Source organism: Neoarius graeffei, chromosome 14 (assembly GCF_027579695.1).
Source record: "Neoarius graeffei isolate fNeoGra1 chromosome 14, fNeoGra1.pri, whole genome shotgun sequence".
In the NCBI taxonomy this organism is placed as follows: domain Eukaryota; kingdom Metazoa; phylum Chordata; class Actinopteri; order Siluriformes; family Ariidae; genus Neoarius; species Neoarius graeffei.
Genome location: NC_083582.1, coordinates 68,955,539 through 68,982,776, shown reverse-complemented (window position 1 = coordinate 68,982,776; position 27,238 = coordinate 68,955,539). Strand labels below are relative to the sequence as shown.

At 40.4% G+C, this 27,238-nt stretch overlaps 2 protein-coding genes across 10 annotated transcripts in view; one reads left to right on the top strand and one right to left on the bottom strand.

The window, feature by feature from the left end:
• The window catches only part of ptprea (protein tyrosine phosphatase receptor type Ea), a 320,826-nt gene that overhangs the window by 90,568 nt on the left and 203,020 nt on the right, over window positions 1-27,238 (top strand). The window contains exon 2 of one of the 5 annotated variants that reach the window (XM_060940271.1): window positions 23,783-23,950. The exons of 3 other annotated variants lie outside the window; for them this stretch is intronic. The gene's annotated coding sequence lies outside the window, so the exon portion shown is untranslated. Of the gene's footprint in view, window positions 1-8,156; window positions 8,180-23,782; window positions 23,951-27,238 lie in introns of those variants that run through there. One more of the 5 variants, XM_060940273.1, reaches the window with a different exon arrangement.
• On the bottom strand, window positions 4,620-25,286 carry LOC132898572 (uncharacterized). Of its 5 annotated transcripts, XM_060940280.1 has the most exons (6): window positions 25,117-25,286; window positions 24,933-25,013; window positions 8,250-8,351; window positions 8,090-8,136; window positions 5,863-6,145; window positions 4,620-5,515 (listed from the first exon to the last, which is right to left on the bottom strand). In XM_060940280.1, the coding sequence occupies exons 3-6, from the start codon at window positions 8,328-8,330 to the stop codon at window positions 5,045-5,047; spliced, it is 882 nt and encodes a 293-aa protein (XP_060796263.1). In that variant the 5' UTR covers window positions 8,331-8,351; window positions 24,933-25,013; window positions 25,117-25,286; the 3' UTR covers window positions 4,620-5,044. The 5 variants fall into 5 exon arrangements, with proteins under 5 accessions (XP_060796263.1, XP_060796262.1, XP_060796264.1 ...); XM_060940279.1 differs by having other exon boundaries at window positions 24,933-25,286; XM_060940281.1 differs by lacking the exons at window positions 24,933-25,013; window positions 25,117-25,286 and adding an exon at window positions 6,271-6,403 and having other exon boundaries at window positions 8,090-8,341.

The following is a 27,238-nucleotide window of genomic DNA, read 5'->3' as shown; positions in this document are numbered from 1 at the left end:
TTCTCCCCGTGTCTGCGTGGGTTTCCTCCGGGTGCTCCGGTTTCCCCCACAGTCCAAAGACATGCAGGTTAGGTTAACTGGTGACTCTAAATTGACCGTAGGTGTGAATGTGAGTGTGAATGGTTGTCTGTGTCTATGTGTCAGCCCTGTGATGACCTGGCGACTTGTCCAGGGTGTACCCCGCCTTTCGCCCGTAGTCAGCTGGGATAGGCTCCAGCTTGCCTGCGACCCTGTAGAAGGATAAAGCGGCTAGAGATAATGAGATGAGATGAGATGAGTAAGTATTCATAATAAATATTAATGTTCTTGGATCTTGTGCTAAAGAACTTTGAGTTGTGCTAAGAGACTTTAGAACTTGTGCTACAAGACCTTTGTGCTAAATAACCGTACACTGGTCCATCTACTGGCATGTTTTTGTGAGGTAGGAAGAAACGAGACAAGACAGAGGAAACCAATGAGGAAACATGAAGAGAACATGGACAGAAATGGAGCTGCGAGGTGGCAACGTGACCCCCTGCTCCGCAATCCCAGTGAATTAAAAAAAAGAAGGATTTAATGCAGGGTATAAAGCCAGGTATCTCCTTCACTGAGGATAGAGTTAAGAAGCCTGTAATAGGCTAATGGTTGTTTGTGGAATCCTAATCTGCACAACCCTGATTCTGTAGGGTTCTGTGCCCTCAGCATAGCCTCTAATCTCCTGTGATGGTGCTGGGAAAGAGAGCTTCATTGTTTGAGGCCCGTCCTGTCATCACAAAGCAACAACAATCTTCATTGTTTTTGGCACTTTCCTGTGGCAGCTGCTGGAGTAATCTGGCCCGCTTCAGGATTTCCATAATCCTGCTTCTGAATTAATGAGTGTCTAATCTGAGAGGCATTTTTGACCTCCGCTTAGAGGAAAGTGGAGCGTTCAGATCACTGCGTTTTCTTTTCGTCTCTCAAACTTCACTTCAGGAGTATACATTTGGTTTGCGACCCCAGTACTCAAGCTAAAATGCTGTTTTTTTTTTTTTTTAATGAGACCTTCATGTTTGTTATGAGATCTGATTATATTTGGCCTGCTGTGGGTGGCACTAAGCAGGAAAAAGACATGTAACAGAATACACGTGAGAGTTTGTTCAGTGTGACATGGCTGTAGTATATTGATGCAGTGACTCAAACATGGTTGCAAACAATGTTTTATCACAGAAGGGTGTGTTCACGGATCATGTTTTATCTCTTACAGAACTGTGAACTAAGTGTAAATGATGAACACTTCCTGTTTTGAGTGTAAATGAATCTTCAAGATTGGTACGAATCACAAGGTGATTATGGCGACTTGTAGAGCAGAATTGACCAATGAAAAATTACTTCGAAAGGTTAAAGGGGCAGTTTATAATATTGAACACTCTGTACAGACTTGTTGTAATCATACCAATTTCAAGGACATGTTTGAAAAACTGATTTGCAGTCCGTACCGTGCATTGTATCTGGCTGTATTCATTTCAGGCTTCTGATTAATAAATATTTTTTCTGGCCATATATGCCCTTATCAAAAAGAAGTATACTTAAGTAAAGTTAAAGTCTATTTCCTTAAGTATACTTTTGTGCACCAAGTACAACCCCGATTCCAAAAAAGTTGGGACAAAGTACAAATTGTAAATAAAAACGGAATGCAATAATTTACAAATCTCAGAAACTGATACTGGATTCACAATAGAACATAGACAACATATCAAATGTCGAAAGTGAGACATTTTGAAATTTCATGCCAAATAATTATTGGCTCATTTGAAATTTCATGACAGCAACACATCTCAAAAAAGTTGGGACGGGGCAATAAGAGGCTGGAAAAGTTAAAGGTACAAAAAAGGAACAGCTGGAGGACCAAATTGCAACTCATTAGGTCAATTGGCAATAGGTCATTAACATGACTGGGTATAAAAAGAGCATCTTGGAGTGGCAGCGGCTCTCAGAAGTAAAGATGGGAAGAGGATCACCAATCCCCCTAATTCTGCGCCGACAAATAGTGGAGCAATATCAGAAATGAGTTCGACAGTGTAAAATTGCAAAGAGTTTGAACATATCATCATCTACAGTGCATAATATCATCAAAAGATTCAGATAATCTGGAAGAATCTCTGTGCGCAAGGGTCAAGGCCGGAAAACCATACTGGGTGCCCGTGATCTTCGGGCCCTTAGACGGCACTGCATCACATACAGGCATGCTTCTGTATTGGAAATCACAAAATGGGCTCAGGAATATTTCCAGAGAACATTATCTGTGAACACAATTCACCGTGCCATCCGCTGTTGCCAGCTAAAACTCTATAGTTCAAAGAAGAAGCCGTATCTAAACATGATCCAGAAGCGCAGACGTCTTCTCTGGGCCAAGGCTCATTTAAAATGGACTGTGGCAAAGTGGAAAACTGTTCTGTGGTCAGACGAATCAAAATTTGAAGTTCTTTATGGAAATCAGGGACGCCGTGTCATTCGGACTAAAGAGGAGAAGGACGACCCAAGTTGTTATCAGCGCTCAGTTCAGAAGCCTGCATCTCTGATGGTATGGGGTTGCATTAGTGCATGTGGCATGGGCAGCTTACACATCTGGAAAGACATCATCAATGCTGAAAGGTATATCCAGGTTCTAGAGCAACATATGCTCCCATCCAGACGACGTCTCTTTCAGGGAAGACCTTGCATTTTCCAACATGACAATGCCAAACCACATACTGCATCAATTACAGCATCATGGCTGTGTAGAAGAAGGGTCCGGGTACTGAACTGGCCAGCCTGCAGTCCAGATCTTTCACCCATAGAAAACATTTGGCGCATCTTAAAACGGAAGATACGACAAAAAAGACCTAAGACAGTTGAGCAACTAGAATCCTACATTAGACAAGAATGGGTTAATATTCCTATCCCTAAACTTGAGCAACTTGTCTCCTCAGTCCCCAGACGTTTACAGACTGTTGTAAAGAGAAAAGGGGATGTCTCACAGTGGTAAACATGGCCTTGTCCCAACTTTTTTGAGATGTGTTGTTGTCATGAAATTTAAAATCACCTAATTTTTCTCTTTAAATGATACATTTTCTCAGTTTAAACATTTGATATGTCATCTATGTTCTATTCTGAATAAAATATGGAATTTTGAAACTTCCACATCATTGCATTCCGTTTTTATTTACAATTTGTACTTTGTCCCAACTTTTTTGGAATCGGGGTTGTATACTGATATCAATGTACTTACAGTATACTTGTAAGTAAACTAATCTAATATTTCTTGTGACTAAATTGGCCCACTTTTAGTTTATAAAAAGTATGCTTTTAGTCTAAGAGAAGTAAACTCGGGGTATACAACTAGTATTTTTTATTTTGTACTGCAAGTATACCACAAGTAAACTTATATACTAATAGTTTACTAGTTCTATACTTGTAGTCCACTCTTTAGTTTACAAAAGCATACTTCATAGTGTACTGGAAATATACTAGGAGTTTATTTGTTTTATACTTCTAGTCCACTTTTTAGTTTACTCTGTAGTATACTTTGTAGTAAACTGGAAATATACTATTGGTTTACTTGTTACACACTTCTAGTCCACTTTTTAGTTTATAAAAGTATACTTTATAGCATATTGGAAACATACTATTAGTTACTGGTTATATACATCTAGTCCACTTTTTAGTTTTGAAGTATACTGCAATTACCCTTCTAGGTATACTATTAGTTTTCTAGCCCTAACCCTTAAGCACAACTACAGGGCAATTCCACTTAAACATAAGGCACAAATATTTTAATACTTTTATTACACTTTTGTTCAGTATATCTTGATCATAAGTTTAAGTATAAGCTTAATATACTTTGACTTTTCTATATACTTTTCAGTATAAGCCAAGTATAACTTTATTAAGTATATCTCTGATAAGTAAATAAAAAGTAAACTGAAAGCCTACTCTCTTATTTTTAGTTTAAAAGAAGTGTACTAGAAGCACACTTGAATAAACTTCTTTTTTGCAAGCATGGTTTCAAAAGAAGGGGTGGAGTTGGTTGGGAAGAGAGGGAGGTTTTGTGAATGTTTTCATTAAAATTGTAATTTGCCTGTCAGGCAGCAGAGGGCTTCAAAAATTACAAATTGCTTCTTTACAGTTTTTCTTCATTGGTTTGGCTCATTTCTTGAAACTGAGATGACATTCTCATAACTATAAGGCAATTTGGCCAAACAGACTTACAGTTCTGCACAACACTTCAGATAACCAGCAAAATGTCATTTGTCTCCCAAAACTACTCATCCATGCTTCAAAATTAAATCCCTTTCCCATCTAAATAGTCAGTACCATAAAAATGGCATAAATCCTTCTCAATTGCTTTGGCACATTTTCATTCATTCAGTTCTTCTGTCAAAATAACTTGGATGGTACAGCAGAACTACATGGATCACCTGGCAATGTTTGTACAGCTCCCAAAACAGTTTACCCATCTGTCAAAACTACATTCCCTTCTCATATAACTAGTCAGTGCCTCCAAAATGCATTGTCCCTTTGGTATTGTGTAAGTACTGCGAGTCAAAATGCTTAGACGCTTTGTCATGGCATATGTCTAACTATAGGAATACAGTTTTCACACCACACACACGCTGCACTCATTCTGCCGAGGAATTTTCATTTTTATTCTCAGCTAACGTGAATTGTACACATTACTGTAGGTAGGGAACAATAAAAAGGAAAATGTATACGCTGTGTATACTGTGTACACAAAATACAAAAACCCACAAAAACAAACAAAAAATGAATACTGTAAATAAAGAGTCACAAATGAAGACATTTTGTTTAGTCGCGGTCACTCCCCTCTCTCGCCTGGTCACCATCCTCATCTTCCTGGCCATCCATTCTCTGTGCTCTGTTCGGCCACAGATTCTCATCAACATCACATCTGATGTTTTCTCTTGAGATGCAGCGTGGGAAGAAGTGTCGTGAATGCCTGAGCCATCCTCTACACTGATCACCTGTTATATCCTCACAGGCAGCATCCATAGCATTGAGGAGAGACCTCTGGTTTTCGGCATGGTGTTCATATACTCTCCATCTCCAAGCAGAGAAAAAACTCCTCGATAGGATTCAGGAATGGAGAATATGGTGGTAACAAGACATTATGCATTCTTGGATGCATGTTGAACCATGCCCGGATGCGTGGACCACGGAGGAAATTAACATTGTCCCATACAATGACAAACTGGGGTAGGTGGGGCCCTTCGAGACCCCTCTCATTTTCTGGGACCAAATATACATATAGTTGGTCCAGGAAACGGAGGAGTTTCTCTGTGTTATACGGGCCCAAGCTTGCAGTGTGGGTGGCCACACCATTTTCTGAAATAGCCGCGCACATGGTTATATTTCCCCCCCGCTGGCCTGGGACATCCACTGTGGCCCGCTGGCCAATGATGTTTCGGCCACGCCTGCAGCCCTTGGCCAGGTTGAAGCCTGCCTCATCAACAAACACTAGGATGTGTGGTGTTTCACTCCCCTCCAGTGCCAGGATTCTCTGGAAAAGAGATAAATAGAGTAAAAAAAAATCAATCATGTAGATGGGTCATATGGTCACAGCAATGCTACACAATATGTTCTTCACAAAGTCAGTATAACCCACTGTGGTTCCAATCCTAGAGTGCAGACTTATGCAGATTTTCTGGGGTAGTTTTTGATACAAAGAGAACAGAGACATACTGTTGACAGTGTTCTGTTACAGTTCAGCAAAATGCTGTGGTCATATATTGTAAAGCTGGAATCCAAAGGTAAAGAGGAGGATACTGAAACCCTCAGAAATTGGAACCTCTGCAGTGTTGGCTACTTATAGGTTACAAAATGATAGACAATGAATAATTGACTTACCTGCACATACTGGTACCGCAGCTCTTTTACTCTGGCAGTGTTCCTATCAAATGGTACTCTGTATATCTGTTTCATGGTGATTAGGTTCTTCTTCAGAACCCGGTCTATTGTTGATATGCTGATGGAGTTGATGTTTTGGAAGACGCCACTGTTTTGGAGGACTGCATCCCGGATCTGTGTCAGTGTTATGGCATTATTTGCTATCACCATGTTACAGATCTCCTGTTCTTGGCGATCGGTTAGAAGTTTTCTTCTTCCACCCGCATGAGGTTGTCGGCCAATCCTGCACATAGACAACATAACTATTTGTTGTCCTTGCCTTATGTGTTTGTTACAGATTATCAATCACTGTACAGTAATGACTGCATTACACACCACTTTACTGTATTTGTAGGCTACTGTACTTACAATTGCACTGCCATTCTATTGCGAATTCTTGCTGTATTTTGTCCAATTTACAACAGTATTTCCTTTGTCATTCTACAGTAGTGAACTGTATAATACTGTGACTTCACATCGAGGTAAGATTTTCGGCCTGGGTCTAAACACACACACACACACACACACGCACGCACACAGGCAAACAGTTGTCATTGCCTGAGTGCATACCTGTTTTCCCGCCGAAAGGTTTGAATGATGGAGGAAACTGTGGAGCGTGGCACGTTAGGCTGCACTCTGCGCCCTGCCTCTGCCATTGTGAGGTGATGGTTGATGACATGATCAATAATGGTGGCCCGAATTTCATCTGGGACAACATGATGTCTGCGAACTCTATTTCCTCCTATTCCACCACCACGAACCCTCACTCCTCCTCCTCTTCCCTCTCCTCTACCTCCACGCACCCTCAATCCTCCACCTCCTCTTCCTTCTCTTCCTCTTCCTCCAAGTGGAGATTGCCCTGGTTGATGCACTTGCTCTCTCTCCATGTTGACATAGGAAAAAGTACTAGCACCAGGCCAAGCTGTATATATACAGCAATGCCAGCACTCCAAAACATAGATAACACCTGTCAGGTAACTCAACAAACAGATGGATTGGTCACCTGCAAAGTGGGACACTCCTCCTTCGTTAGTCAGAAACTGATTTCATCTATTACCTACTAACATGATTATCCTAAATTTACTATGACATCTTACAAAATATGTACTGTATTCTATTCCAATTTCCTAACACTATTTTGACAATTGAGCAGACTATTCTGCATATGATGACTTATACGATGAAAATGTGCTGACATGTTTTGAGGACAATGACCATTACACTGAGAACCAACCAACTGGGATAGATCAGCAAGATACATTCATTTGAAAAATGTACTAAATGTAGGCTGATTGTGTTAACTATAGGATACTTGTACATAGCCATTTGCATGGATGTACTAAATGCTTGAGACATGTACAAAGCATTTGAAATATTGATGAAAGCAATGATAAATGCCATTCTGTTGTGAGAAACTGCAAGTTAGTTTGGGGATTTGTCCATGTTGTTTTGAGAATGTCATCTCAGTTTCAAGAAATGAGCCAAACCAATGGAGAAAAACTGTAAGAGAACCTTAAAAGGTTTTGGGAAGTTTTTGAATAGCAACAGCATATACTGCTTTTGAGCTAATCAAAACAGGAAGCTTGCTGCCATCAAATAGCGTAGTCAAGCAGATCATAAACAAGATTGTTGGATGCAATTACTGCACATTTCGATTGGCTTGCTGCATTTGCATGGTTCTCTCTCTCTCTCTCCACATATTCACGTCTAGACGCTAAGAGGCTACGGATGGCCTTAGGTGAAAGCTGTGCTGACTTGCTGAATTGTGCTTTATTATCAAGAAGGATCAGTTAAGGGGTTTGTTGTCTCCAGGATGTGGAGGTGGAAGCTGCACTCCTTCCAGGACTGAATAAATAACAACCAAACAAAGGCTGCCTTCACAGCTTTCAGGCGTTCTGAGGTTCAGAGCAGTCAAAAAGGGAAAGACGGAGCCGAAGAGCCTCCTGTCTAACAGCAAGAGGAGGAACTTGATCATTTGCAACATTTACAAGGGCCAGATATCAGTCATGCTTTCTGAAAGCAGGAACTTCTATAGGAAATACAACCTCTCAAACTTAAGTGTCAGCTCTTTTTTCTTCTTTTTTTTTTGCAGTGTGAGTGATTGTGGATGATTAAGGCTAGTTACTGGCGGTGTTTTATTTTGCCTGCAAAGCAGACAAGCTAATGCAATCTTAAAAACTGTCCTTACATCATAAAGAGACAGGCACCTGCGTCCCCAGGACTCCTCCAGCTAACCTGTATGATTAATCAGGCAGAAACATAGACAAGGCAGCGAGCGGTAAGAGTAACCATGACACTGGGGTTGCTAAGCTACATGGGAATACGGGAAGGGGAGGAATTTCTCTTACCCAGGAAATGTGTGCCAGGTCAGCCTTCAGATGTGTCCATTTTAGTTTTGATGAGCTTCCAGAATACTGACCTGTTGACATGTTTGCAAGTACGTGTGTGATCTGTAGAGTATGAGAAAGAGACTTCATTCAAACGTCACATAAGGTTTTATATATAAACTCAACAAAAATAAAAACTTTACACTCGTTTCAAAGTCAATAATTTGAACATTTTGGAAAATAGGTTTGAAATAACGATTGCATTCAATTTTCTTGTCATTAAAGATGCTATAGCGTACAGATCATGTTTGTCATGGAATCGGTTCCACCGGAAATGCGACGACAATGTCCATGATCAAAAACTGTGAGTCACAACTTAATGAAATCATGTCAATATCGGGTGCGTCCTCCATGGGCGTTCACAACTGCGATACAACGTCTCCTCATGGATTGGATGATGCGTCTGAACACAGCTTGGGGAATGCGCCGCCATATTTGTACCAACATGGCACCAAGCTCCTGCAAGTTCTGTGGAGGGTTCCAGTGGTTCCTGTGGTGCCAGTTTGATGGAGACGTGTCTGGAGATTATAGATGGTCTGTCGACTGCATCCCATAACCCTCGCAACGTCAGTGACGGATGTTCCCGTATTCAGCATGCCAATGGCACGTTCACGCTGAATGTTTGACAGTCGTGGCATTGCAAATTAACAAATAATTAACCATAAAACCTTGTTTTTCTGAGATGACACTCTACTCTGCTACCGTGAGATCAATTGCACGTGTATCAATAGGTCACGTCACTTGTGTCACGTGGAAACGTGATTTTAGCGTGCAGTGCTCTCGCACGTGCTACGTAGGCCCGACCAGTAGAATGAATGTGTGACGTAATGCCCTTGACAATGCATTTAACCATAATCACAACAAGAACTCTTTCAAGAAAAGTTTCTAAACACTATTTGAAAAATAATGAGTGTCAAGTTTTTATTTTTGCTGAGTATATATATATATATATATATATATTAGATTCTGATTTTAGCTACTGGTCTTATTACATAATACTCATTCATTAGAGTTCATTCTCATCTCATCTCATTATCTGTAGCCGCTTTATCCTGTTCTACAGGGTCGCAGGCAAGCTGGAGTCTATCCCAGCTGACTACGGGCGAAAGGCGGGGTACACCCTGGACAAGTCGCCAGGTCATCACAGGGCTGACACATAGACACAGACAACCATTCACACTCACATTCACACCTACGGTCAATTTAGAGTCACCAGTTAACCTAACCTGCATGTCTTTGGACTGTGGGGGAAACCGGAGCACCCGGAGGAAACCCACGCGGACACGGGGAGAACATGCAAACTCCACACAGGAAGGCCCTCGCCGGCCACGGGGCTTGAACCCGGACCTTCTTGCTGTGAGGCGACAGCGCTAACCACTACACCACCGTGCCGCCCTAGAGTTCATTCATTACGATCAATTAGATAATACATTTAAAGGAGAACTGAAGTCATTTTTAAACTTGCTTTATGGGTTGTTTTACAATCAGGGTACGAAGTTTGTGTCACAGGGGTCCAAAATTCAAATTGATTCAAATTGGTTCTTGTACCAGTTTTTAAGTGAAGGACAAGTTAAAGAACAGATTTCAGGTAATTTTTTGACGTGTGTGTATGATAGTTTTGTGTAATCTGCTATAAGATGGGAGAAACAAATGAAGTGATTCTCGGAGAGGACATTTTTTTTTTGACAATTCAGAATCCACGACTTCCATAGTGCTTTTAAATGTAAGGCTGTAAGCTTTGTGTTAGTTGTCTCTAATATTTATGTCCCAATATCTTGACCACATTTTAGGATGAAAATAATCATTTTAGATATGTTATTTTATATTGAAAAATTAGCTGTCTCGGAGAGGACTTTTTTTTGACACAGTTACATACTAATTTGATCAAAATAGTCTGAAAACTTACTGGCATTCAACATTAAAACTTAACTATGTTTACAATGATATGGAACCAAATATTTGTTTTATGGTATAAAGAATGATTTAAGTGCATCCCTTTTGGAGCTACCTGTGGTCAAAAAAGCACTTTTTCTAAATGATGCGAGTAATTTTGCTAAATATGACATGTATTGCCATACATTCACCAAAAATAACGTTATCACCAAATTTTCTTTTGCATGGTAAGTAGAGCTATCACAGGGCTACAATAAACAACCAAGTTTATGTAGTCAAGCCTTTTGAGATTGAAGATAATAAGTGTTAAATGTGATTTTTAGCTTGTGTACCCTGATTGTAAAACAACCCTTATTTCGTAATTAACGTGTTATTCATTTACGTTTTTGGTTTTAGTAACCTTATATCATGACTTGTATTGGCAACGAATCGCAATTAAATATTATACTTATCGGCCTATTCGGCTTTTAGCCATGTTGAATTTAGTTCGTTTGGTCCACGGCAGGCGTCGCTTATCCGCGCGATCTTCACGAGACTTGTGCGAGACTTTGAAACGTGAAGTGTCAGCCAGGTGTCAGTGCCGCCATTTTGAAAACTGTTTTCCAAACGAAGTATTGTACAAAAAACGAGTTTAAATGATGATTACTGCCTACTTTTTTCAAACTTTCCTGATTGCTATCAACACAAGCAAAACTTCCGGCTTGATTACATCAGCATTCGAAAGAGGGCACGCGCGTCTTTTGACGACATTGGCAGATGTCGGTCACTTTGATTTCCGCTGTATGTTTTACTTCCGTCCTACGATGTCTCGCACAGGTCTCAACGAATCTCGTTTACGGCCATTGCTTTGACATACGGACTGATATATTACAGAGCATATTTCAAACACTCAGAACTTGCTATAGCAGCGACAAAATAGCGATCAAAAATACATTCCGATATTTAATAAAATTAGATAAATAAAATTTTGATAATAAAAAATTTGCCTTCAGTTCTCCTGAATGGTACTCTAATAAGCCCAGATTTGTTTCCGGTACTGAACAAATCATACATTCATTAGCTAGCCCGCTAGGCAAGTGAAAACTCCACTATACTGGCCACTTCTGTGTTTTGGTTGCCTGGAATTGTAATTTATTAGGCTAAAAAGTGTTAGCTAAGATAAAGCAATAACATCCAACCAAAATTAAGCTAGTTCAATCGTTGCTGATTTTATTAATACAAGGGGAACAAGCGGAACGAAGGACTACATAATTGTGTAGCACATTGTTACATCAGCAAGTTTCGCATATGACATCACTTCCTTTGAATTAACAGTAACTTACCAGGAACGCATTTGTGTAATGCCGGACTCTAGCTCTGTATCCGAAATCACTCACTCATTCACTACTCCCTACTCGCTATCTAGGGAATTACTATATAGAGGACTATATAGTGAGCTCATTGATAAAATGGAAAAAAAAAAAGCTTTCGGACACTAGTCCGTCATGCCGTTATTTACGTCATTACTGTCGCGCAATTAAAACATGCCAGATCGGTCGGCTGGTGTATTTTCAAAATAATAAATACATGCATGTATTTTTTATTTAAATACATATTACACTGATAAATACATATTATACTGAGCGTATTTCCCACATTAATCAATACAAAGTACTTTGTGTCTGCTGTGTCTTTCAGTTATTTTAAATCAAGGCTGAATACTTTCTTTCTTCTTTGCCGCTGCTTTTTATTAAATCAGATTTGAGGCTTTTGATTTGATTTCTTTCAGCGCAACCGCAATGCATGATGGTGTATACATTGCTTGGTTAGTGACCATCGGTTGTACGCTACTTTTCATGATGCATTGTGGGATACTTTGAGTGCACTATATAGGGTGTAAATAATGCTCACTATACATTCAGACAGCACTACAAAATGGCGACCTCACTATATAGTCCACTATATAGTAAGTATCGAGTGATTTCGGACACAGGGAAAGAGCCAAACTTTACCAGCTAAATAGAACATGTTCCTGGTCTCGTATTAAAATACAATTCAGACAGTAGACTATTTAACATGTCTAGTTTTATAATTTTTTTGTTTAGTTTAATAGAGTTTGTCATAAATCCATACAGAACTGATTGACAGGTGAAAATTACAGGACGGATAGTCCCAACTGACAGTTTTCCCTTGCACAAATACAAAAACATAAAAATATAGATTGCTAATAAACTATAAAAATATATAAACAAATTATGTATAGGGTGGCACGGTGGTGTAGTGGTTAGCGCTGTCGCCTCACAGCAAGAAGGTCCGGGTTCGAGCCCCGGGGCCGGCGAGGGCCTTTCTGTGCGGAGTTTGCATGTTCTCCCCGTGTCCGCGTGGGTTTCCTCCGGGTGCTCCGGTTTCCCCCACAGTCCAAAGACATGCAGGTTAGGTTAACTGGTGACTCTAAATTGACCGTAGGTGTGAATGGTTGTCTGTGTCTATGTGTCAGCCCTGTGATGACCTGGCGACTTGTCCAGGGTGTACCCCGCCTTTCGCCCATAGTCAGCTGGGATAGGCTCCAGCTTGCCTGCGACCCTGTAGAACAGGATAAAGCGGCTACAGATAATGAGATGAGATGAGATGAAATTATGTATAAATAAAAAAAGTTTCTAATGTTCTGTAATTAATAAAATAGATAACTGACTATGGTGGCTGGTACTGTACATGGGTAGCTTTTCAAAATATAAAATATGAAGTCGACACTTAAATACAGTTGCATTCTTAAAGGAACAGTCCACCGTACTTCCATAATGAAATATGCTCTTATCTGAATTGAGACGAGCTGCTCCGTACCTGTCTGAGCTTTGCGCGACCTCCCAGTCAGTCAGACGCAGTCAGACGCGCTGTCACTCCTGTTAGCAATGTAGCTAGGCTCAGTATGGCCAATGGTATTTTTTGGGGCTGTAGTTAGATGCGACCAAACTCTTCCGCGTTTTTCCTGTTTACATAGGTTTATATGACCAGTGATATGAAACAAGTTCAGTTACACAAATTGAAACATAGCGATTTTCTATGCTATGGAAAGTCCGCACTATAATGACAGGCGTACTAACACCTTCTGCGCGCTTCGACAGCGCATTGATATGGAGCTCAGATATCAATGCGCTGTCGAAGCACGCAGAAGGTGTTAGTACGCCTGTCATTATAGTGCGGACTTTCCATAGCATAGAAAATCGCTACATTTCAATTTGTGTAACTGAACTTGTTTCATATCACTGGTCATATAAACCTATGTAAACAGGAAAAACGCGGAAGAGTTTGGTTGCATCTAACTACAGCCCCAAAAAATACCATTGGCCATGCTGAGCCTAGCTACATTGCTAACAGGAGTGACAGCGCGTCTGACTGCGTCTGACTGACTGGGAGGTCGCGCAAAGCTCGGATAGGTACGGAGCAGCTCGTCTCAATTCAGATAAGAGCATATTTCATTATGGAAGTATGGTGGACTGTTCCTTTAATGTTTGAAGAAAGGCTGTTCCATAGTTTAACACTTCTTGGGAAATAAGATTCCCGAAAATAGTTCTGTTTATGACTGGAAAGAGGACGGTAGTTAGCAACATCAAAGTTCCGGGTGGAATAGCAAGATGTAGCAGAATTTAGCAAGCTGGAAAAATTTGCAGGAGTAATGCCAGGTGGTGTAGTGGTTAGCACTGTTGCCTCACAGCAAGAAGGTTCTGGGTTCGAGTCCAGCGGCCGACGAGGGCCTTTCTGTGTGGAGTTTGCATGTTCTCCCCGTGTCCGCGTGGGTTTCCTCTGGGTGCTCCGGTTTCCCCCCACAGTCCAAAGGTTAGGCTAATTGTTGGCTCTAAATTGACCGTAGGTGTGAATGAGAGTGCGAATGGTTGTTTGTCTCTGTGCCAGCCCTGCGATGACCTGGTGACTTGTCCAGGGTGTACCCCGCCTCTCGCCCATAGTCAGCTGGGATAGGCTCCAGCTTGCCTGCGACCCTGTACAGAATAAGCGGCTACGGATAATGGATGGATGGATGGATGGTTGGATGCCAGACTGAATCTTATAAAACAGTATCAAGTCACTAGTCTCACGCCTATGTTTCAACGGTAAAAGTTTCAGAGATTTAAGCCTTTCTGTGTAGCAGACATCAGAAGGAGGGTAATTTAGAATAAACTCAGTTGCACGTCTCTGAATGTTCTCTACTAGAGCTTTGTGCTTTACTGTGTATAGTGATCATAAATGACATGCATATTCAAGACAGGGCCTCACTTAAGTACAGTAGAGGAGTTGCCTTGTCGCAGTATCACGTATGTCCCAGCAGACACGCTTCACAAGCCCTAACAATTTGTTGGCCTTTGCACACATGTGCTCGATGTTAGTTCCCCATGACAGATCCTTGGTTACAAGTACACTGAGGTCTGTTATTTGAATTGCAGATTCAAGGACCTGCCCATCCAGGTGATATGTTTGCTTAATGTTTTTTTTTTTTCTTCTTAGACATTTGTAAAACTTTGCACTTTGAAGTACTGAATTTCATTCCATGGTCTAGACTCCAATTATGTAACGAGTCTATGTCCGCCTGCAGAGAGAGTGCTGATCTTGTAGAATCAATAGTATGATAAAGTTTAGAATCGTCTGCGTAGAGTGCAAGGGTTGATCCATGACGCACATAACTAGGTATATCGTTGACATAGATGAGCAAGAGCAGAGGCCCCAAAATTGACCCCTGCAGAACACCAGATGTTATGGGTAACCAGGAAGAGAAAGCACCATTAAGTACCACATGTTGTTGCCTATTCGTTAAGTAACTTCGAAACCATTCAAGCTACTATATACTATAAGGTAATTATACTATAAGGTATACAATTTCCAGGGGTGATGTCATTTTTGTAAGACTAGCACTTTAAAGATCTTATTCAGTGCCGTCTTGGCTATGTGACGAGAGTTTTATGGCCACTTTGCTCTGAAAACTGCTGTTTCATCACTGTTTCCAAATATCTGCATGCTTGTGATTCAGAAAAGTTGTTTTTCATCATCCATGCATGCTATTTACTCAGCCTTGTAAAAAGCCTTCAATCATTAACCACCAAAGTGTGGATTGCAGCAGGAAGTGGGATTTGGAACATGCAGGGTTCTAACTCGGCCTTTTCAGCGTATCGGGCCGATACGCAGTGTTTCTTTCCTTACCGCTATGCCCACAATATTGCCAACACACCTGTAAAAGTTGCCGCTACACTTATAAAAAGACTTGTCAATCTTGAAAACGTGGTCTTTTGTTTAATTTTCTCTTGTTATCCCCACATGGCAGTAACGGTGCGCCACCATGCAAACGTTCTACATTCGGAGATACTCCACTCCCCGTCCATGTAAGCGCCTAGTGTATAGCTGGCCAAGTAGTTCCATGTGGAGATAGTCCGCTATCTGGTATGCTGTGTTCGCAGTAAAGTGCCATCCGTGTTAAGAGGCGCTTATGCACCATGCACGTAATACGTGCCGGTCCCTGGCAATTTTTTTTATGATGCAACATGGTGCACTGAAACCGTCGGAGCAACGGTCAGTAGGGGAAGGTATGATATGGGTTAGATCTGGATAGTCATGTATTGTAATCGAATGGCTGAAGCTGAAAATAAAGCTGACACTTGGTGAACACCAACTGGTTGTTTTATTCTTATTCCATAAATATGTCACGAATATAGTTGAATGTTAATTATAATAAATCTTCAATCAAAAACAAATCACAGCAACTTTTGGCAAAAAAATCTAATTGAGCAATTCCAGCGTTATGGACGTGACACTTGAACTCAAAATGGCAACAAATGACCCAGTGCATGTTTTATTGTCCCCCAGTATTTAAACAGGTGTTGCATATTTTAAGGCTGTACCATACTGGAGAAGTGATAGAACAAGAACAATTCCCATAGTACATCTAGGGCATGCCAGAAAATGCCAATAAAAGATGCGTTATGGATGTGACAGAAGAAGTATCACTTTTCTTGGGTGACTGTACATTTTTATCAAACTCTGTGAAATTGTAAACCTAATGTCGAAATGGAGATATCCATTTGATAGAGGGGTCCAAGGTGAATATTAAAAAAATCTTCGTTTAAAATATTTTGTATTTCATGCAGAGTTTCGGAAGGAAAAGTCAGCGTTATGGATGTGACGAAATTCCGTTATGGATGTGACGCGTCTGAAATAGACATGGCATATGTTTAGAAAATCAGCAATTTAACCACCATAACCCTTTGAAAAACTCTCTAAATATCAGCTAAAACTATCAAAGTTCTTAAATAATATTTAGGATGGCTATTGTTTTGCTGTCTTGTGGATTTTAGCATACATTTCTGTGGCTTGTGGCAATAATATAGAATTGTACATGATCAAAGTTGATTTTAGCTTGGGTTTTACATTATAAGAAAGAAAGACTGACATATTAAGGCGAAGGGAACAATTCTTGTGACAAATTGGTTCAACTTATTCACATCTGTAAAATACAGGCCTAGGTGATATCTCTGGGAGTGGTTTTGATGTATTACATGTTGCTTTATTTTTGCATGGTGAGGTTGACATTTACATGGAATTGCCCAATTACCAAAAAAGAGTGACTTTCAGGGAGGCCTGCAAGTGCCAGGAAATGCACGAGAATGCATCTCTGAGCATGTAGAGCCCATGAGCTTTTGAGAACCTAAGGTGGCCCCTGAACCCCTGGCCGTTATTACTGGTGCCACTACGCTGATATTTTGGTCTAGTTAGAACCCTGACATGTTATAGGTACAGCATCCAGGTACATTGCACCTCCATGAAGCGCATTATGTTTAAATATAGCCTCCATCCATCCATTTTCTATACTGCTTATCCATTGCAGGTCATGGGTGAGCTTGCCCCAGCTGACCTTGGGCGAGAGGTGGGATTCACCCTGGACAGGCCACCAATCTATTTGCAGGGAGACAGCCAGCCATTTACACTCACATTCACACTTATGGACAATTTAGAGTAGCCATTTGACCTAACCTACATGTCTTTGGACTGTCAGAAGAAACCAGGTCACATGGAGGAAACCCACACAGGCATGAGAACATGAAAACTCAACAGAGAAAGGCTCCAGTCGACCAGCAGGTTCAAACCCAGAACTGGCTTGCTGTGAGGCGATAGTGTTAACCACTGCACCACCGTACCACCCACTGGCCTACATATCAAATGAAAATAGCACTAAAGTATTCTAAACACCCGTGTTCTAGACAACCTTGTCTTACTCAGGAATTAGTTCTCATATCCACCATGCAGTTCCTCTGACTCTCTGTCTGTCTTAATGTCTTATCAGCTTCAAGGCCACCGTTCATCCCACTAACTCAATACTTTCCTGGCAGATACGTAACTATTCCCTGAAAGGTAGATATGGTATCAGGGTTATAGAACAAATTGGCAGGTCTTGTGTGAAGATCACAAGTAAAACTTTCTTCAGCATGTCAAGGAACCTGGTTTCACCGACCTGCGGTTGCTAAAGCATCATGGGAAACGTAACGATATCCACTAAATCAGGGGTTCTCAACCTTTTCTACCTTAAGGCCCACTTATTCATTCTTGTACCAAGTCGGGGCCCATTAAAAAAAAGATCCCCAGTTTTTTTGGCTCATCTCTTCTATTAGAATCTAATAATCTATTGTAAAGTGCATTAATGGGATGCAACATCACTTCCGGTTACAGATGGGAGCCCAGGAATTAAATAAATGCAATAAAAACAAACTGTTTTTAATTGTAGATATTGTATTTAAAACTGTATGGATGTGCCAGAAGCCAAACCATGCGTGCAGGGCATTCTCAGTCAAAAGGGATTAATGATCCAAAAGTGGATTCTGGTCCATTAATACAAGAACTTATTGCTACGTTTGTGTTCAGCAAATAAGCAAGTTATTAAAACCAAGAAGTACACTCAAAAGAAGTGGATATAGAAATCACTCAATGGGATTAGATCCTTACACACTAACAAAAAACGATTTTTCTGATGAGTTGGAAAATTATCCATCCATTGAGTTCTCCAACATGTCAAACTACCTGGTGCTGCAGTGCAGACATCGTTCTACACGGACAAACAGATGAAAACCTAGAAGAGCATGGAGGCGTATAACTTTTTATACGTGGCTGGGTTAAAGATCTGGGGATCAGTACACTACAAGATAGATGGCCATAGATGGATCTAAGCACAGGAAGAGTGTTTATTAGCAGGCGTCATATTTACAAAAACAAAAGCAGATTAAACAGCGTTATAAACGTGGCTAGAAACAAATGTGAGAGTGAGAATACTTTAAAATCTCTATGAAAACACCATTCATATCTGTGCCTGTTGATTGTGCTCAAATCAGGATCATGTGTTTCCCATAACAACTGGGTCTCAACATACCTGTCAACCCTCCCGTTTTTCCCGGGAAATCCCTTATTTTGACTTATTTCCCGCTGTCTTCCTGTTTTTTTATTTTCCCGAAAATATCCCGTATTTTCACATTATATAAAAGTCCCGTATTTTCACAATATAAAAAAGTCGGTAGGTCCAGAATTCATGACGCGCCTCTGACAGGAGTTTACAGCGTCGGGCCATGAATTCATGTCCCCGCCCTCTCAGGCATCAGTAATTACATAACTATGTCCGGAGGCGAGGCTGAGCAAGTGATTAGGTCCAGTGTTGCCAGATTGGGCGGTTTCCCGCCCAAGTTGGGTGGTTTCAAGTGCATTTTGGCGGGTTTTGAACATATTTTGGGCTGGAAAACGTCAGCAGTATCTGGCAACACTGATTAGGTCTGAGGTGAAGATGGCGATGCTAATAGCTAAGAAAAACATTAGCCTCTCTTTCTTTGATGATTTCAACAAGTGCGTGGCTGGAATGTTCCCAGACTCTTCCCTCGCAAAGAAATTTTCCATGGGGAAAACGAAAGCCTCCCAAATAATCAAAGGTAAGCTACACATGTTTACATTAAGTATGTCCTGGCTAAGACCTCATAAATAGCCTAGTGTAAACTAATTGGTGTATTAACTGTTTTATCCACTCATTGTCTATTTTATTTTCTATCTGAAACTTACCCATTTTAAATCACTCTTGGTTTAATATCTTATATTACTCTCTCTTTATTACATCTAGTTTCTCTTTATTACATCTATCTATCTATCTATCTATCTATCTATCTATCTATCTATCTATCTATCTATCTATCTATCTATCTATCTATCTAGTGTTCCGAGGCCATGACTATGGTAAAACCATAATAAATTGCAATGGAATTGAATTTATTGACTGGTTATATAATGACCTTTCTTATTTTAACATAAGATGCGTATTTTAGCCCTTAATTTGGGAAATAACTGGTACCACTGAAAGCAAATAAAAATAAATCTATAGTTTATTCACAAATGCACTCTATAAACCATAAGCATATTGAGTTTGTGTCTTGGCTATCACCAACATGCACCAGAGTACAGGAAATCACAAATACTAGATAGAAAATTGCCCCCCATTCAACTACACACCCACTTTTGGTGAAGGGTATGACTTTCCGAAATTTTCCCTTATTTTGAGTTAAAAATCTGGGAAATATCCCTTTTTTTCAAACCTCAAAGTTGACAGGTATGGGTCTCAAGCGCGAGCACAACCCACTCCATAAGCGTGTGCGGCCACTCGAGCGTCGCCAAATTCAAGTGCGCAAAGGTGTGACAGTCAAATGTTCACCTACTTTGTAACTTTTAGCCAGACGTGGACAGTAACGAAGTACATTTACTCGAGTACTGTACTTAAGTACACTTTTTGAGTATCTGTACTTTACTTGAGTATTATTTGTTTTGGAAACTTATAACTTTAACTTCACTACATTTGAAAGACAAATATCGTACTTTTCACTCCACTACATTTCTATCAAGGTCCTCGTTACTGTGAAACAGTTTAGAAAGTGGATGCTTTTTTCTTTTCCTTTCTAAAACGTGATTGTTTTTTTCACAGGTGACACTGAGAGCCGATCAGTAATCACTAGGGTCACGTCACGTCCATAGACTGTATAAAATCAAGTTCAATGATTTCTCAGCAGCGTTATTTGAACTCGATCAGTTGATGGCAGAATGGAAGGAGACGGGTCTACTGGGGAATGCACGCACCCATGGCCCATACCTAGAACTCATGTTTTAGTTTTCTGAAAGAATTAAAGATTTGTTTCGTTTTAAACTTGAGTTTAACTAAAATGAACCACATCACGGCCTACAAAAACTCACCGTCCAAGCTGCAGAAGCATATTGAGGTCTGTAAACGTTTTATTCCAAGAGAAAGCTTGCAGTGAAGTGGTCTGTGCTTTTAGAGCTAGCGATAACGTTGCAATAGCTATGCAGTCTGGTTAGTCAAATGACTTTCTATGGATTTGCCCGCCAAGTTGCCGTAGCCTTGTCCACGGCTAACGTTGACACATAGCTAGTTAACATGGACGCTGTTAGTTAGCATGTAAAAACAGAGTTACACTAACATGTATAACGTTAACTTATCTGAAGTCCTTTCAGAAATATGTTTTAGCATAATCGTGCCAAATAAACAGAATGTAGAAATCTTTCTTTTCTAGTAATGTTAGCTACCCAATATGATTTAGAGTTTGAAAAGACTTTGCTAGCATGTCAGGTGGAGCTTCACTGACTAGCTAGCTTAATGTTAAACCACCATGATTCCACAGGCAGATGCATATGTGCATGAATACATACAATTACATGCGCACACACACATGAGACCTGTGAGATGGACAGTATTGTACTAGTCAGTCACAACAAATTGTTGGAATTTTTTGTTTTGATGTCAGATGGTCAGGTGGTCTTGCATTTTTTTTGTCTCGCTTAAAGCAGTGTTGCTGTTGGGTAGTTATTAAGCTCGAGGTGTGGATCTGGGTTTTAATCAAGTTGGATTGTCATTTTTATTTTCTGAGCCAGCTGCATTTACAGCTATTCCACTGTCCTCCTGATTAACATACACATGCATGTGTGCACACACTGCCAGAGCCGGGTCAGAACACTACCACGCTGCTGTGGGGGAGTGTTACAATAATCTCATCTCATTCTCATTATCTCTAGCCGCTTTATCCTGATCTACAGGGTCGCAGGCAAGCTGGAGCCTATCCCAGCTGACTACGGGCGAAAGGCGGGGTACACCCTGGACAAGTTGCCAGGTCATCACAGGGCTGACACATAGACACAGACAACCATTCACACTCACATTCACACCTACGGTCAATTTAGAGTCACCAGTTAACCTAACCTGCATGTCTTTGGACTGTGGGGGAAACCGGAGCACCCGGAGGAAACCCACGCGGACACGGGGAGAACATGCAAACTCCGCACAGAAAGGCCCTCGCCGGCCACGGGGCTCGAACCCGGACCTTCTTGCTGTGAGGCAACAGCGCTAACCACTACACCACCGTGCCACTGTTACAATAATAATAATTTAAAAAAAATGAAAATGACAGTGGCTCTTTTTCAGTTCAGTTGTGTTTTATTTTTTAACGTTCTACCAGGCGTTTATTGTACAGGTTCTACAAGTTACTACTTTTCGTGATGCATTGTGGGATACTTTGAGTGCACTATATAGGGTGTAATAATTTTCGAGCTAGCGATAACGTTGCAATAGCTATGCAGTCTGGTTAGTCAAATGACTTTCTATGGATTTGCCTGCCAAGTTGCCATCGCCTTGTCCACGGCTAACGTTGACACATAGCTAGTTAAGGACAATTCCATGTAAATGTCAACCTCACCATGCAAAAATAAAGCAACATGTAATACATCAAAACCACTCCCAGAGATATCACCTAGGCCTGTATTTTACAGATGTGAATAAGCTGAACCAATTTGTAACCAACCTAATATGTCACTGTCAGTCTTTCTTTCTTATAATGTAAACCCCAGGCTAAAATCAACTTTGATCATGTACAATTCTATATTATTGCCACAAGCCACAGAAATGTATGCTAAAATCCACAAAACAGCAAAACAATAGCCATCCTAAATATTATTTAAGAACTTTGATAGTTTTAGCTGATATTTAGAGAGTTTTTCAAAGGGTTATGGTGGTTAAATTGCTGATTTTCTAAACATACGCCATGTCTATTTCAGACGCGTCACATCCATAACGGAATTTCGTCACATCCATAACGCTGACTTTTCCTTCCGAAACTCTGCATGAAATACAAAATATTTTAAACGAAGATTTTTTAATATTCACCTTGGACCCCTCTATCAAATGGATATCTCCATTTCGACATTAGGTTTACAATTTCACAGAGTTTGATAAAAATGTACAGTCACCCAAGAAAAGTGATACTTTTTCTGTCACATCCATAACGCATCTTTTATTGGCATTTTCTGGCATGCCCTAGATGTACTATGGGAATTGTTCTTGTTCTATCACTTCTCCAGTATGGTACAGCCTTAAAATATGCAACACCTGTTTAAATATTGGGAGACAATAAAACATGCACTGGGTCATTTGTTGCCATTTTGAGTTCAAGTGTCACGTCCATAACGCTGGAATTGCTCTTAACTTGGACACTGTTAGTTAGCAAGTAAAAATGGAGTTACGCTAACATGAATAACGTTAACTTATCTGAAGTCCTTTCAGAAATAAGTATTAGCGTAATCTTGATAAATAAACAGAATGTAGAAATATTTATTTTCTAGTAACATTAGCTACCCAGTATGACTTAGAGTTTGAAAAGCATTTGCTAGCATGTCAGGTGGAGCTTCACTGACTAGCTAGCTTAATGTTAAACCATCATGATGGCACAGCATGTATTCATTTTGTAAATCCAGTCAGTTGCTTCAGAGACATTCGGTACTATAAGCGTTGTGGCAATAATACAGCAATGCTTTGACAGAAAATGTACTTTTAATACTTAAGTATTTTTAAAAGCGAGTACTTCAGTACTTTAACTTAAGTAAAAAAAAAATGATTGTACAACTTTTGCTTGTATCGGAGTAACATTTGACCAGTGGGATCTGTACTTTGACTTGTCACGAAGTTGGGTACTTTGTCTACCTCTGCTTCTAGCTCATGTGTACCGTATATCGCCAAGCATCGTCACCAAAATGCCTCATTTTCATCGATAACCCATCGCAAAGCATCGTGAGCTGTAGTGTGACCGTAGCTTAATGAGACGGATGTGACGTCGGATGCAAGCCAGCAATTGTACCCGACTACGAGTAAAAATTAGCTTCAACTTGAAAAAAAATTTGCGGCCCACTAGATGGCGCAGTGGTTGAGAAACACTGCACTAAACAATAGCTTGATATTTAATCTGTAGGACGCTATAAATCACCTGCTCACCACCAAAACCCAGTTGATCCCAGGTTTCATGTTCAGTATGCCATTAAGAGAAAGATAGTATTGTGTTGTTTCTCCTAATTTGAGAAAGACAGCATTGTGCTGCTTCTTCTAATGTGAGAAAGACAGTATTGTGTTATTTCTCATCATGTGAAGAAGGCAGTATTGTGCTGTGTTTCCTAACATGAGAACGCATCAGCCGGACTAAATTTACATCCTTATTAACACGACTACATACACTGTGTTTCCACACAGGAAGTAATATCATGCTCATTCTGTTCTTCTGGCTCATCAGAGAGACCTGGCATCTCGTCAACTGCTTCAAACTGAAAGTGACAACAGCTGCCCGGCTCTGTTGATCCTAGACTATTAAATCTCTCTCCTGCGCTGTAAACTTAGCAGGATTTTTGGATTTCAGGAGCTTTTCCAGACAGGACTCACTTCGGACAACAAGTTAATTGAGGTACATGCATCGCCAACCAATGAGAGATGTTTAAATTTTTCTTCTAAACTTAATTTGTCTGCTCACTTTGGAAGGGATTTTCACACTAGATGGGTATCTCCATAAATATTTAACATCAGAAGGTATGCATGAAAAGACCGGTTTAACCTTGATCTCTGTGATTGTGTTTCGTTATGATTCATTGGGGTGTGTTATGATGGGGGTGTATGCTTGGTGAGGTTTGTGTGTTTCTCTGTATACAATTTAATGTTTGTTCACTGGCTATATTTTGGTTAGATCCAATTTGGATTGGTGTTGTTTCATATAATTTGGTGTATGGACTCACTGGTGAAATTTAGACTGCTTGAACCGTACTTTCACAAACAGTTTCATGATATAGGTATCAACTTTTTTAATATTTAGTGCATATGATTAGTAGACACAAGCTATCCAGGTTTATGGACTCAGCACCAGTGGTTTTAAAGATATGGCCCGGAAATGAGAACGTGACCGGACGGACGGACGGACGGACGGACGGACGGACGGACGGAACCCGTTTCTATATCCCCGCAACATATCAAGCAACATCTGAATTGGTGCATTTTGCTATTTTGGATTTTTGAAAAAAAAAAATTAAAATTTTTACAGAAAAAAATAGATTTTGACTTAGTTTCTAAGAGCAATGTTTGTTTCTGGAGCATATGTCCAAAACTATTCATGATACAGATTTGAAACTTGGTATACATCTTAACAAGGTGATGTAGATGTGCCTTTTCATACTAAGAAATTTTGAGAAATTTAAATTTTTCATGTTTCCATGGAAACAATTTCAGACTTAGTCTGTCAGGTTAGTCTTAGGGGTCGGTTTTGTTTCAGAACTTTGAGCAGAACTTGAAAACTATGAGTGGTTTGGTCTTGAAAGTTGGTATATATGTGTTGATTAAGTAATGTATATGTGCCTTTTGATATGAAGAAATGTGAGAAATTTTAATGTTTATCTTACCTGGACCAAAGGTCTGGTGGGTTTATGCCATGGGCTGCTGAGGTCCGTGTAAAGTGGTAGGGTTGGTTTCCTGCAGCAGAACTTGAAAAACGTGACAAATAATATCTTGAAACTTGGTATATAGTTGGTATATAGGGCGCGGGATATAGATGACTCTGTCTTGTTATCTCTTATTTCACGTTACCTCAATGCCTCTTCAGGGTTGTAAGATCACACTTAATAAAATCAAAACAAACTGTAGAAGAGAGTTTTAGAAGAGGGAAAAGGAGAAAAAAGTATGCAGATATTATTTCCTCTTCACTTGATGTGAGAGAGAGAGAGAGAGAGAGAGAGAGCTCAGTAGGTGAATTCCAATGTTTCTCAACAGTCTGATGTTATCAGCAAACTTTCTGCTTAGTCTGGCTGCAGCCCATCATGGAGCCTGAATGAATGCCAGGATGGAGAGAAAAGGACAAAAGAGAGATAAAAAGCAAAACAGACAACAAAGAACAGATCATGCCTCATTCTTGCCCAGGTGAACCTGAATGGCAAGTGGCCCTAATCTTTGACTTGCAAGTGATGTCAGAGCAAAATAGAAACCCGGATGTCGGCCATGTTGGCGGATATACAAATGCGGGGTCAAGCAACATTCCATACAAAACATAGTCACGTGTGCGCAACTCTCTTTGTTTTTCCACTGCTTTAAGCGTTCTTTTAGCTCTGCCATATCTTTGTGCTGTATATGGTTGTGGTCACAACAGTACTCACGACCATGGCACATTCCGATTTTTTAGAATTCCGTACGTGATTTGGAAAGAGGGCGAGGAAACTCTGAGGGTTAGTACGGAGAGGAGACGAGCACGGCTGAACAACATCGGCAGGGCTGATCTAACAGAGGCTAAAACCAAAACCGCTCGTGTTTGCAGTGATCATTTTATCTCAGATTCAAAAGCTTTCTCGATAATATCATGGAAGAATTTTATTTCGTGTTGTTAGAGCCTTGCTATAAAATGAGCGTTCTCTTGTCGTGGTTCACTCGGTTATTGTTATAATTTTATAATTATATAATTATTATTTTAGAGTGGTTGACCTGAAATAAATTGAAATGTGATTTGTGAGCCATAAAGCTACAGACTTGTCAAAATTTCACACTTCGTCTGTTGTTTACACACAGAAGTAAACTTAAATGCAAAAGAAGCCCTAACTTAAGCTGGGCGATTTTTTCAATCGCGGTATTCAGCTGCTGCTCACACTGTACGAGTGAATCGCAGGGGTAAACAGCACGCAGCTTACGATTCCTGTCCTCACACTATACGATCCGATGCTCGGATGCGATCTGACTGCTCACATTGTACTTCCATACACGACTCGTCGGATTCTTGTATCCGGAACTGCAACGTGAAAAAGAAGAAGAAGAAGAAGACGAGACCGGAAGTCTCTGTTTTCTCTTCCGTATCTGTGTTCGCGCATGTGTAGTGTGACAGGTTGAGGTAAATCGGCTCGTGACACTGCTTCAACAGTGCGATAGCCTCACGATGGGCGACCAGGATTTCAAAAAGGTTTGATTTTCATCCGATCGATCGGGAGGAGGTCGTCAGGTGTTAATCGCTTGTCGTTACCCCATGTATACTACACGATCCGAGACGCACGATTGAGCCAAAACTCGGCCCGATCTCCAAATAGTCGCACGAATGAAAATCGTGTCAAAATCGGGCCAAAAATCGCACAGTGTATGCCCAGCATTACCCTTGCAAGTACAACTGCTTTGTCATCGTTGACTGGTTTAATTAATAAGGTATTTACCAGGGCTTTGAACCGGTTCAAGGAACAGAAACGAAACCAGAAACTTTATTATTTTTTATGTTCCGGAACAGAAACGCTTATTAAAAATAATGGTAACCGGTTAATACCGGTTTTTATTTCATTCCTCAAAGTTTCCGTAGCCTACAAATAAAAAAGTCATTCTTCTCCTGCGCAAGTTTCTATGACCCGCTGGGGTTCACTTCCTGTGTGACGTTCGCTGACTGAATGGAGAGAGCGGGAGGGTGGACTACTATCACGTCTCCACATCTTAAATAAGAGGTAAATATTGCAGTCTATCGTTATTCGAAAACGTCAATTTCAAACACGATATCAATATATTTGTCCACATTAATGAGAGGCTCGCGAACATTAAATGACGTTAACCTCTGTTAGCCTATCAATGCATAGGGCCTGACTAGCCTTTGGTAACACACTAAACGAATTATCTTTCATTTTTGGCACTTTTTCTGTTTGTGTAGATGGGAAGACATACTGAGAATCCAAATCGCCAACATTTGAAATAA

Excerpts from the sequence above, each read along its gene's own strand:
- LOC132898572 (XM_060940277.1), bottom strand. The coding sequence starts at position 6,788 with ATGGAGAGAGAGCAAGTGCATCAACCAGGGCAATCTCCACTTGGAGGA. Across the intron at positions 6,146-6,471 it reads ACCTTTCGGCGGGAAAACAG|GATTGGCCGACAACCTCATG; the intron begins GTATGCACTCAG and ends GTCTATGTGCAG. Across the intron at positions 5,516-5,862 it reads TGCGGTACCAGTATGTGCAG|AGAATCCTGGCACTGGAGGG; the intron begins GTAAGTCAATTA and ends TCTCTTTTCCAG.